General features: G+C 42.9%; 1 protein-coding gene across 1 annotated transcript in view; it reads left to right on the top strand.

The window, feature by feature from the left end:
• Positions 1 to 612: 612 nt before the first annotated feature.
• Positions 613 to 13055, top strand: part of LOC139645666 (low-density lipoprotein receptor-related protein 8-like) — a gene marked incomplete at both ends in the record, with an annotated part of 91369 nt that continues 78926 nt past the window's right edge. Inside the window, one exon of the mRNA XM_071521452.1 lies at positions 613 to 806. Coding sequence (XP_071377553.1) covers positions 613 to 806 — 194 coding nt within the window. The remainder of the gene's footprint in view (positions 807 to 13055) is intronic.

Below are 13055 nucleotides of genomic sequence, written 5' to 3'. Positions count from 1 at the left end.
TTGAAGCCAAATCTCAATCAATTGAACATCACATCAGAGCGTCGGCCAAAATCTTTGAACATCCCGTCCTCACCTTGCTTGTCTTTTTTGAGGAGGATGAAAGTGCATGAAATGAAAAAAAATAAATAAATTTTGGATAATTTAGTAGTGTTCCCCCATATCCTCATATATTTGCCAAAGGGCATGTTTTGACATCAAAGGGCCAGCTGTCAGCCTTGAAGGGTTTGTAGTGATGGCAGATGACTGTGAATTGAATGACTTCCAAAGCCTGATCAAAGATTCACTCAACATTTGGAGACAGTTTGGCACTTTTCTGACCATCCAAGGTCTGTAAAGGTTGGAGCAATCTCATTGTTAGCAAGTAGTGCTAAAAACCATGGAATTTTTTTCTCTCAGAATGAAAAAAGCATCGAAATATGCATCTTCTGTAAAATCTCCAGGGTTTGACATACACTTGAAAAGGACATTTTTTTTTATTTTTTTTTATTTTGAGCCCAGTGTATCCCAGATCTAACATTTTCATTGCTTCATTTACATTTCGGTTATGTAGGGAAAGAAAAAAAAGAAGAAGCAAATTCTCTGTTCCTGTTTAAATCCTCCTGACTCCTTAAGGAGTTTGTGTTTTGGCGGGATTCCTGCTGTCCCGGCTGCCGTAGAGGTCGGCGCCAGACGCTCCCTGTTGCTCCTGCAGGATGCCAGGCTGTGGTGCCGTGCCAGCCCCGCCATGCTGCTCCCTCTGACCGGGCAGACTCCCCTGCTCTCTCATCCCTCCTGCCTGAGGACCAGCATCCGTGGTGCCTGTCTCGGTATAATTAACAGCAGCTTTGGAGCTTTTTTTTTTTTTTGAGGGCTGATTCATTTAGGTTTCAAAGTGGTTTATACGAATTTGGCTTCCAAAAGGGTTAGTGTTAAAACACAGCTAAATCTACACCTCTCCTGCCATAAGCCGTGTCTTTTAACTCCAAAAAAGCTTTAGCTTTAGATGCCGGACATGGCTCGTTCACTAGATTATCTGGTGTGATCTCGCCACCGGCTTTTGAAAGAAATGGTTTAAAATGACTATATTTACTGATGTGCTCAAAAGCAATTTCACTTATTTGGTGAACGGCCTGATGGAAATGAGGATGATGCAGACTGTTTACATGGTAATGCAGTCCTTATTACCAGCAAAGTGACACTCCAGAGGCTTAACATGTTGAACGTGATTTATCGCCCACTCTGTGGTATACTGGTACAGCCGGAAGTTTTGTCTTAAATCATCTCTGTGCCCAGTTCCTGTCTAGGTAATATTCAGTAATATGTTAAATGTAGCATTCAGGGATGGATCAAGGCAGGAAATGAACTTTGTCTCCAGTGGCAGAAATAAGTTAAATTTTTAAGAGACATAATGAGAGAAAGAAACTCTAATGATGGTGAGGAGAATTACACCACAGGCTGAATGGCAATGCAGCGATAGATCAACTGTTCAGAGCATGAATTAACATCCATTGTTTGTTTAGATGAGAGAGAGAGAGAGAGAGAGAGAGAGAGAGAGAGAGAGAGACTGATCATTGCCAAGGGAAATAGAGTTAAGATGTGTGAGCAACATTTGAGAAATTTTAAAGTTGAGTGTCAAAGAACAGATCACATAACTCCAAAGCTATGAGTGGACTGTCCACATAGAATAACAGAATAGAAATATGTCTGATATATATATATATATATACAATATATCTATATACTATGTACAAAAGAAAACCTCCCAGCTAAGAGACTTTCGGCTATTGTGCTTTTGTATAAAACAGGTACATCAAACAACATCAAAGTTTATGGTAGTTTCATCAGAAAGTTAACTTAAGCCAGGATTCCTATGAGTTTGGACCTCTCTCATCAGCAGTCGCTAAAATCCCTACAATATATTAAAAGTAAAAAATTAGCAATTGTGTAGCATCTATCGCCATTTGGTCTGAAATGGTGGCTGGTGAAATGTGTGCACTTTAAACACTTAATGACTTACAGTAGCTGCACTAGCCAATTTTGCCTTTTAGCCACTCCAAGTCGCAGTGAGAGATAACTGTTTGAATTTGTGCTTGAAGGACTTCATTACCCAGAAATCATGGATTTTGACGTCAGTAAACTGCCCACTCCTGGGACATAAATGTCTTCTGCGCCGCAGCTGGTAGGGGTGGAGATGATGAAATCTTTCAGCAGCAGGTTCAACCATCATTGGTAAGTCCGGCTTTCTCTGCACGGAGAGCTCGCTCACTGCTGCTCAGGAGAAAGTTTTGTATTTTGCTTTGCAGTTTCGATTCATGCTGTGTGCCAGTGACCATAACTGACACCAGAAAGTAATTTGGGCAAATAGCTCTTCTCTGTTTCAGACTTACACTGATAAGATGGGTTATCATTGTGAAAAAAGCGGTTGATTCCCCCATTAACAGCCATTTAAATTTACCATTTTACAATACAGTATTAAAGGTGTGGTTGGCTTAGTCTCAGCTAAGCCATAGTCTGTCTTGGTCCAAGGGTCTTTGAGAATTTTCTACCTATATGAGACAATGTCAGCAGTCAATTGCAGCAAAGTGAAAGTCTGTGGTTTCAGACGGATAACAGTGTCACAGTTGTTATATTGTTGGAGAGAGAAGAAAAGAGAGAGATAGAGAGAGAGACAGGAAAGTCTTGCTTAAGCCCCTTCATCTGGCCTCTCTCAGTCTGAACATCCAATTATTCTCATGTCATGTTGAATCAATCCTTCTCCCCTCTACATTGTCATTATCTACAATATGTTGATGTACTGATCCACTAAAGTCAGCCGCCTTGTTACTCCATTTGCACTTGACACGGGAATGAAAATCACTGGAAGGTGATTGGTGGCAAGTTTTTTTGTTTGTTTGCTTGTTTCAATTCAGTTGGGTGTATGCTGTTTCCATGACAACATTACCTAACATCCCATGGCAGCCATCTTAATTGTTCCAACCAAATGGCCATGCAGTAATCTTGTTTTGAATGGGAATGCTCATTCTATCCATTCAGACTTCACTGATAGACTGTTTGAAGGTAAATGCTGTGTTTTTTGTACCAGTTTTCATGGACTTATTATATTTGATTACACATATGGTTTATTATGCCTTTTATGGCTTTCATAATGATTAGATCACTTTTATTATGCCAATTAACTCCCTGGCAACCTACGCTGCTCATGTTAATCTGGAGTATTTCACATCAAAATACACACTGGTAGCAGAGTAGAACAGTTATACAACAGAATAGAGTTGAGTTGAAAAAAAAAAAGCTCAGAGCAAGTCAAAGAGCCATGAGGACAGTAACAGTGTCCCTTCTTGACCAAGTCAGACTATTACTTTACTGGAGAATGTTCTGCAAAGTCCTGGAAATGTCTCTGAAGGTGACTCACAGCAGCCATTCCCCAGGGAACAGACCAGGGGTCAGAATCACAAAACCTGCCTAAGAAAAAAAAAAAAAAATCTTAAGCACTAGTTCTCAACTTTTTCCACTAAGGAAAAAGTTACCAAAAGTTGCTATTTTAGTAGCAAAGTTTGTCCTTATTTTTAACATGACCTCACACTTGTCTTTGAGTCAAAGGATTCATCATTTACTACTATAAATTTATAAAAAAGATTGTATCTAATATATAAAAACCCTATCATTTGAACTGTTAACTGAATCTTTTCATGCATATTTTTAAGTGCACTCATATACAGTAAGTATGACACACTGTCTGTCTGTCTGTCTGTCTGTCTGTCTATCTGTCTGTCTGTCTGTCTGTATGTATGTAGACACATTCTTGTGAACACAGTACATAATAGAAAGTTATACCCCTATAAAATAGATTATCTGATTAGATTTTGCAGCACCTTGCTGCATGAATTTGCATATTAATGAGGAAAAACTGATTTTCTTGAAATTACTACTTAATGCTTGAAGATAGGAACTTCATATTAAAACTGCCCATGTGCTGAGATAGGATTTTTTTTCTAATTAATGCATTGATTAGCTTAATTAATGGTCTAATTAGCATAACTGATTATGTTTAATGTATCATGATGATTATGGTAGGACATTATGCCGCTCTAGTGCCCCTTGTTTTACTTAAGTAAAGAAATGAAGATGTCATGTAAATTTCCAGCTTTTACAAAATAATACAGAATTGACCTTCCAAACTTTTTTTTTTTTTTTTACATTTTAGAAAAAATCTGTCTGTCTGTCTCTCTCTCTCTCTCTCTCTACCTCTCTCTCTCTCTCTCTCTCTCTCTCTCTCTCTCTCTCTCTCTCTCTCTCTCTCTCTCTCTCTCTCTCTCTCTCTCTCTCTCTCTCTTCATCTGCCAAACTCTCGGAGAGATGAGACACTGTCTGCCAGTGTCAGTGACCTTCTCTGTCAGTCTGTGAGGAATATTACAGTCTAGCTGACAGGAGTTTGACAGGAATTTAACTGAGTAATTATTCAGGTCAGCCCGAATTGAAACAATCCTCTTTGTCTCGGCTCACTGATGTTTAAACCGTCGTCTTTGCGATCGCGCCGATCTATCGCATGTATTCCCTTTTTCTGTCGCATTGTGTCAAAATGTCAGTGTACGTCTCGCTCTTAGTTACGGGGGATTGCTGACAGTATGGGGGCACAGATGCTGTAAACAGGCTAGTTGGACCATGCACTTCAGCTCAAGTTGTGGTGACATCTGCTTGGTCTAAATCTAGACTATATCTGGACACAGTCACATGTTGAGATTCTCTATAAGAATTTCATTGCATTCATATCCGTAGAGCCAAGTGTGTTTGTGTTTGTATGTAGGTGTTTGCGGTGGGCTTAGTATGTTGGCCTGTGCCTCTCTGCTTTCTGTGTTTGTGCACACAAAGCTCATATTTGTTCTACACCATAATTCACACTTCTCACCAGAAATCCATGTCTCTCAGTTTGCTCCTAGACGGATTTAATTGCAGCAATATATCGACAAACAAAACAAGGAATTCAAGCAGCTATAGCAAAACATCTACTAGGCACTCAGTGAATAATTAGTGTTCCCTCTAAATGTGCACATATGCTCACACACACAGACACACACACACACACACACTGGGGGAGTGCAGTGGAAGAGAAAAGGGAAGTAGGGAGATCCAAAACAAGACATCTTGAATCATTATAATCCAGAAAGGAAAACAGCAACTATGTCTGCAATGAATTTGGATTTTATTTACAAATATATACAAATAGGGTGGCAGCTGGAACGCTATTGTTTTTTGGCCGGCATGTTGTATACTTGATGCGAGACTCATAAGGATCTGAAATGGCTTTTTTTTCCCAAGTGTTTATGTGCCTCAAGTCGATTCTTCCCACTTACAGCGGCTCATGCATTGCCTCTTCTTTACTCCCTGTTTTATTCAAATGGGGGATGGAGAGGTTTTTTACTGTGCCCAACAGGACACTTCTAGCTCACTTCTCTGGATAAACTACTTACTTCCCAGTTTCAATCAGGAGTAATGAGACCATTTGTCTCGCAGCGCTGCGAAGGAACAGAGCTTATCTCTGTGTTCGCCATTAAAGGTGCTTATTGCCCCAGGAACGGCCCACTATCATTAATACCTCTCACACAACCATTCAAAGTTTCACCAAATGGCTGTGCATTATTTCTCATTCGATCTCTCCCTTCCCCTCTCTCTCTCTTTCTCCCTCTATCTGAATACCTCTTTCTCTCCTCTGGTTGGAGAATAAACTGATAGATGGGTTTGTTGCTTTGCTTGCTGCTTGTCCTTTTTTAAAATCCTTTATTCAATAAAGGGGGAATACTTTCAATATTTTATATTTCTCAACACTTCAGAAGAATGTTGTGGCACTCCCCTCTGTTATCTGGAGTTAGCGTTCATTTCTGATCTACTTCACTCTCTCTTTCTGTTGCTCTCATTCACTTTTTCTTGCTCTCTCTCTCTCTCTCTCTCTCTCTCTCTCTCTCTCTCTCTCTCTCTCTCCCCCTCTTTCACCATCATTTTTCATCCCTTCCCCCCATCCCAGTGAGTTGGGATCAGCAGAAAAGAAAAGAAAGGAAAAGAAAAGCGCCTGGATGGATGGAGAGATTCATTATCTTCTCCTCCCACCGTGCAAATTGCCCTGTCGCCGCTCTCATCTGATCAGCAGATAATTGGATAGTTCCTTATCTGTGGGACCTCCTCACCCTTTCACAAAGAACTTTGGATTTTTCGCTGCGCTCATCACTGCAGTGAAGTCCCACCTTTCCCTCCCTCCTAATCCTTCTCTTGTGCCTGGGTTTAGCACCCCTCCAACCCCACCCTACCCCCCCCGACCCCCCCCTCCAGCCACCCAAGTTCTCCTTTGCTCCAGTAAATCTGGGAATATGGAGCTTCCTATATTGATATTCAGTGCCAAGAGTCTTTGATATTGCCACTTGTGCAACATGTCGACCGATCTGGAAAAGTCCAAATTAAGAACAATTTAAAAGTAGAATCTTGTTGTTATGGAAGTTCAGACAATCTCAAAATGACACTTGAGATGGGTAAGAGCTTATAATATAACATACAGTTTATGAGTCTTGAATGTGGTAAAAACTTGCATGCAACGTTGATAATAGCAACTTCAGAGTCAGGGCATGAAACATTAGGGATTAGATATATCGATATTCAATATATTGCAATATAAAAATGTGACAATACGTATCATGGGCCAGAAAAATTAATATTAGCTACAAATGACGGCTTGCCCATTACAATTTCACAAGCGCTCCATCCAAATTATATTATTTGCACTTTGTAATGACATTTTGAAATTGTTGTTTACATTCTAGCAAGCCAATGTCATTGCTAGAAAGATTTGTGGCTCAGAAATAAACACAATTCTGCACAGACATACTTTGAATAGAGATTTATTACATCGTATCATGGTGGTACTGAACCCCATATTGCATATTGAATCGTATCAGATAAGCATATTGTCCCGTCCTTAATGAACGTCCTTAAACTCTTTCAGCCTTGGACCAAGTGAGACAGTTTGTCTCTTTCTTTCCTTGGCGCTCAGGTTTATGAAAACATAGAACTGCTCTCCTCATCTGTGAGCAAATCTAAAACTATTCTGTTTTCCATTTTGGATTGTGCCCCGCCGCTGAAGAAGCACCGGTCTAGAAAAAGACTTCTCAAGGACTCAGAGAACAGAGATTCCTTCAGGAGGCGCCTTCAGGGGCTGCAGGCTCGTAACTTCTACTGCTGGCTTTTGTTCAGCATCGCCCATTACTGCCCAGTCATGGTCCTGTCCTGCATTTGAGACTACATCCCCTCGCGCCTTGTGTTTGCTTGCCTGCCAAAGAGGGGTTGTGTGTATGTGTATGTGTGTGTGTTTGTGTGTGTGTGTGTGTGTGTGTCTAGTCTAAATGATGGGGAGGAGGCCTTTATGGAGTCTAGGGCCCACGTTAGGGACAGAAAGGGGGACAGCATTAATCTGAGAGTTCAAGCCTATAGTTGTCACCCTGAGCGGGGTGGGAGGGGTGCGGCGGGGGGGGGGCAGGGGGGCGAGACACTGACTTAAAGGCCTCTAGTCTGAACAATGGCCGCCCTGTGTTTTGGGAAAAGGCAAGGAGTTCACAGTTCAACCCTCCACATCCTTTTCTCTCACTCTACTCTCACCGCTTGACTCCTCTTTTCTCATCCACCTCCACCCTCCTCGGGCTCCAGTTCTCTCTCCTCTCTCTCTCTCGCCTGCGCCTCTTCCCTTTTGCTCTGCTCTTGTCGTACTGTTTTTTCCCTCATATCCCCACGAACTCTCTATCTTTCCTACTGTTCCTCGTTTCTCCTCTAAGTGCCACACAGCAGTGGTATGTGGCGTTTTCTCTGTCAGAGAGAGAGGAGACGTACAGGCAACGACAGTGAGACAAAAATGGAAAGAGGAGAGACATAGAGAGGCAGCAGTTGTGTTTCTGTCCAACTGTGAACTGGACTGTACGTAAAACTTCTGGAATGTTCCAAAAAATAAAATGGGAATCAGGTGTGTTTCCATCAGTTGGGTTGAGACAACTAAACAGGCTACCTGAATATCAAAGAAAAACACGTCCTCAAGAAAAATGGAAAAACTTTTCAAGAATTGATTAGTATTGCCAAGTTTTCATTGTCGAAAAACAAAGAAATGCACTTGCCAATATTCTAATGATTATACAACCACAATGGACACTTTATACATGAGAAGAACTGTGGGTTTGACATTTCTGGCAGGCTGAGGTGGACAGACAACATTTCAGAATGTCCAAAGCCGCTTTTCAGCCACTGCTGTTCAAAACGAAATTGAATCTAGTCTTGCCAAGCCAATGTCATTATTTATTCAACAAATGCATTTCCACCGCCATTTATTGCATAATTCCTTTATCGACAAAAACATTTTCCGCCTCAAACGAGCGTAAAAACTTTTGCGCGGATTTTTTTTTATCACATTTTTCCGTTTCCATTCGGCGTTTCTAATTCGATACATCATAATTCGCGCTGAAATACTGGGATGGAAACCCAGCGAGCGAGAGAGAGAAAAGCGAGTTATAGAGAGTGAGGAAAGGAGGGAGGGAGGGAGGAAGGGAGAGATCACCTCCACAGTGTTAGCGAGGGATTACGCTCCCGTCTGTTAAATCAAAATTCCATTTCTGCTCCGTCTTCGGCAGGTTTTGACGCTCCCTCCGGCCCCTGCCCGCCCCCCCCCAAGTAATACAATTAAGATCCATAAGCTTTTCCCAGGAATAAAGGGGCTGAAAGAGGGATTGTTCCATGCTTCACTGAAGTTGGGAAAAGCTGTGCGTGGGTGTATGTGTGTGTATGTGTGTGTGTGTGAAGACGGATGGATAGAGGGGTGGAGGAAGGGAGGTAATAACAGTCCTCTCCCTGCTCCCCTCTACTCAACCATTTTTTCTCTCGCAGACAGACATAAAGAAAGGGTTTGAGTTGTATTCGACCCCCTCCGACACACAAACACACACACACACACACACACACAGTCATTTCTCTCTCACTACCACATCCACTCCCATTCAGATGCTATTGTGTTGCCATAGTGTCGCCGTGACTTTTTGAACGAAACGTCAACTATTCCAGCTTCTCCCCTCTCAGCCCATTCAAAGACTCTATGGCTGTCAGCATAGCAGATCGCTTATGAGGTTTCTGATCTACAAAACTAGCATCAAACTGTGAATTCGCAACTTGAAAATGTTCATTGCGGATCAGTTGTGTGCTGTTTGCCTGTGTGTTATGGTAAGCTGAGCGGAGCGTTCCAGCGCTGTAGTTTTTTTTATCAGCGGCGATGCCTTGGTAATTGAAAGTGAATGGGAGGGCAATGGGGCCTAATGAGGCGCACTCCCTCAGCTGGAAGAGAAGGGTTAGAGATAGCGGAGCGATATGCCAGGGTGCCCTCCCTTACAAGGCGGCTCGTTTGCAGGTCACTCCGATACACACCTCGGCTGCAGCTGAATCTGAAGAGCTCACGGCCACAGAGAGAGAGAGAGAGAGAGAGAGAGAGAGAAGACGTTTAATTTGTTCGCATTATATCTTTACTGGAGTTGAGCCGGGAGAAATAACACGGCTGAATGTCACCTTTGCACTGCTGTGCATTGCTTCTCGAAATGAAGAAATGTAATTGAAAACATTCCTTCATTTCATTTCATTCCCTCAAGATAACGTGTGTGTTAAATGTTGTTGCCACTCTGGCCATAGCCCTGCATCATTTGCTTTATTTGTGGAAGGTACTTTCTATCATTGCCGCCGTCTGCTTTGTGTAATATACAAAAAGCAAATAACAAACATTCCTTCATCGCTCATAGAAAGCAGCACAAACAAGCAGCGCTGCAGACAGAGGCTCTTCACCTTTCAGCGGCTTGTACACAAAGAGGGAAGCAGGAAGCCGCAGCAAATACACGCCGCATATAGTCATTTGTTTTGCCAAACAAACATCCAAAGCATCCTCCACCTCCCCACCTCACCTTCTGCAAACTATTTCTAATTAGAGTATCAGTTTATGCTGTGTCCTGGTACAGCAGGTACTGTAAGGAATATAGCCATGTCCTCAAAGCATCATGGGTATGAATCCACCTTTATTGTCATGCCTCACCTTATATTTGATAAAGTTGGAACATCAAGAAAAAAACGATATATAAAAACAGTGTTTGCTCTCTATGTGCTTGTTAAGAATATATGTAGATGCTAGCTTATCATCAGGTGCGTCGTCCATCATTCCCCATGCATTGTTATGGAATAGAAGGCAACATGCAGTATTTAGAGGAGTTTGTGATTAGGGATGCAGTTGGATTTTCCTCCCTTCTGTCTCCTCTGTGTGTCCCGCCCTGCTCTCGTCCCTCTGCCAGCGCCCGTCGGGTTGCTGTGAGCGTTCGGCGTCGGCGTGGGCCGCCTCGGAGTGCCATCCGGAAGATAACTGGCTTTTCACCGAAGCCGTTTTTTTTTTTTTTTTTTTTGCTGATGCAATTGAACCAGTGCGCGGCGTAAAGGTTAAGGCGATATTAGACCCCATACAAATGAGACGAGGACAATGCACAGCGAGGCGGACGTCAGAGCCGATCTCCTCTTTTTAGCCAAACCGGAGGGAATGTGCGTGGAAGCAGAGGGCTGGTGCACAGAGAGAGAGTCAGATCCGCTTTTATGTGGACCGTTGAAAATGCCAGAGTTGTGGCCGCACGGAAACACAACTACAAGCAACTGGAACGCACGCTTACGGGCGCTCGCATGTCTAAACACACACAAAAGCAAATGAGCATACATACACACACACATAGACACTAACACTGCATTTCAGTCCGCACCCTCCCACACCGCCACAGCTCCCCGACTCTCCCATCACTGCTGCATTTTTGTTTTTCCTTTATAATAAATGTTCAATAATTCAAACCCTTTGCCACCCCCTCTCTTTTCTGCCTCTTAACTCCTTTGTGTGCGATTGTGTGTTGCTACGCTCAGCTCTCTGCTACAGTGAGCTATGGTGCTACGGCCAGTTTCTGAGTGCCTTTGGTTGTAGTGAGGGAAATCAACTGTGGCATAGCTGTAAATTATTCCGCAGGAGGGCTAAAGGGGCTGGAGCCCGCACTCTCGCTCCTCTCCGCTCCGCGCCTTCATCAGGGCCCAGTCGGCTCCTATGGGCCCCTTATCCGTCAGCCCTGAAAGGCCCCAGCCAAGCAATACCAATGACACGGCCCACAAAAAGAGGGTTCTTTACTGTGCGGGGAGAGGGACAGAGATGGAGGGAGATGGATGGATGGAGAGAGGGAGAGGCAGAGAGAGAGATCCTGTTAAATAGAATTAAGGATGGAGGAGTGTAGATCTAGTGACAAGGGCAAGTCGACGGGTTGCCTCTTATTTCCACCTTTTTATAAGCAGCTTAGAAGAAAGAACAAAGCAGTGAAAGGAAACTGTCTTGCGTTTCAAGATCTTATCATGCCTATTTCAAGATATTGAAGTATTAACAAAGTTCACTCGTTTCAGGACTGTTGGATTAATTTCAAAGAAAAGTCTGGGTTTATTTGAACTAGAGACTTAATATGCAGTATATATATATGGTCTGTAATCATGAAACAATTGGAATTTACTGTATACCATAAGATAAGGTTGGGAAGCGAGAATGTAAGATAAAATCACTATTAAAGATTGTGATTTTTTGCAGTCACTAAAATGCTCCATGGTCGGAACCAGTTAGTGATCAGTTTCACTTCTTACTCTCCTGCTCCCTGGTGTGTTTCCTCTCTGCCCCTGTCAAACTGTGCTCTTTTGTAATGTTCTCTTTTCCTTCATCCTCCTCTCCTCTTTTGAAGCGCTCCCCTCATCGTGACTTCACATTCTTTGTTCTCAAACAGTCAGACCCATTTTTCCCCTCCTTTTCCTCTATGTGACATGTCTACATGTTAGATTTCGCAGCTTCCCTCGGAGCTTTTCAAGTTGCGGCACATGTTGAATTCATGTTTATACAAAAAAAAAAAGTCCATGAACTCTTATTTACTCTACAGAAGCACAGAGCGGATCTTAACCGCACCTTAAACAAAGCGAAGGGGAGACTTTCTCTTTGCCGAGCTGTCTCTGCGTTTTAAGATTGCACAGCATTGTAAATGGGATCTTTAAAGCTTTGTTTACATGGTAGACAAGCCTCTGTTGTCTCTTCCCCCTCGCCCTCGCTCCCTCTCCGCCTGAAAGAGGACTTCCTTGCATTCTGATCGCGGGCCTGTCTGTTCGTGCCGACTCCTCCGAATACTAATCAGCCGGGCCTTCTCCATATGCAGACTCTATTCAGTTGAGGGAGAGGGAGGGGGGGGGGGGGGGGGGGGGGGGGGAATAACTGACGACATATGATAAATGGTTGCTCCCCGTATTGCTCTCGCCTATTATCTAGTGAGAGCGCAACTCCCCCGCAACGCTGAGAGGGAAATGAGAGGTGTATTATGGCGTGTATGATTGAAGTCACAGCCCACACTATGCTTCCAGTGTTAAGTACGCAGCGAGGGGCCAAGTCAAGGCACCTGCAGAGCTCCTAAATGGACAAACAAAGCATTAAAATTACACCGCCAGTCAAAAGTTTGGACACACCTTATTGAATGTACTATGTTTTTCATTCTCTTCAAGCCATCTTGATCTAAAGGCTTGTGCTTAAATGCTTGAAATGTGCTTCTTAAACAAATATAAATAGTGAAGTTGATGCCTATGTATGAATTTCTTTCCAAAGCCTTTGCCTTTCCATCAAGGCAAAGGGCGGCTACTTTAAAGAATCTAAAATATAAGATAGTTTTGATTTAACACTTCTTTTGGTTGCTGCATAATTCCGTTTGTGTTATTTGACAGTTTTGATGTCTTTACTATTATTCTAAAAGTTGGAAAATAGTAAAAATAAAGAAAAATGTGTGTGTCCAAACTTTTGACTGGTGGTGATTGCTCTACTTCACACACATTTACACAGGGGAGCTGCCAAGAAGAACCGCAGGTCTCGACACTGCTGGCCACTGAGCAACTCGCTCCCCTCTTGTTGGTCCACTCTGCAGTACATTCCTATAGCAGCCCCCTCGTTCGCATGTGACCGGACAAGCTCTAACTCCCAGTTGCAG

Source organism: Centroberyx affinis, unplaced genomic scaffold (assembly GCF_046629955.1).
Source record: "Centroberyx affinis isolate AG114_WGS23_722 - 3 ecotype Tasmania unplaced genomic scaffold, CSIRO-AGI_Caff_v1 ptg000889l_1, whole genome shotgun sequence".
Classification (NCBI taxonomy): Eukaryota; Metazoa; Chordata; class Actinopteri; order Beryciformes; family Berycidae; genus Centroberyx; species Centroberyx affinis.
The sequence above is the reverse complement of the archived record's forward strand: the minus strand, read 5'-3'. Positions and strand labels throughout refer to the sequence as shown.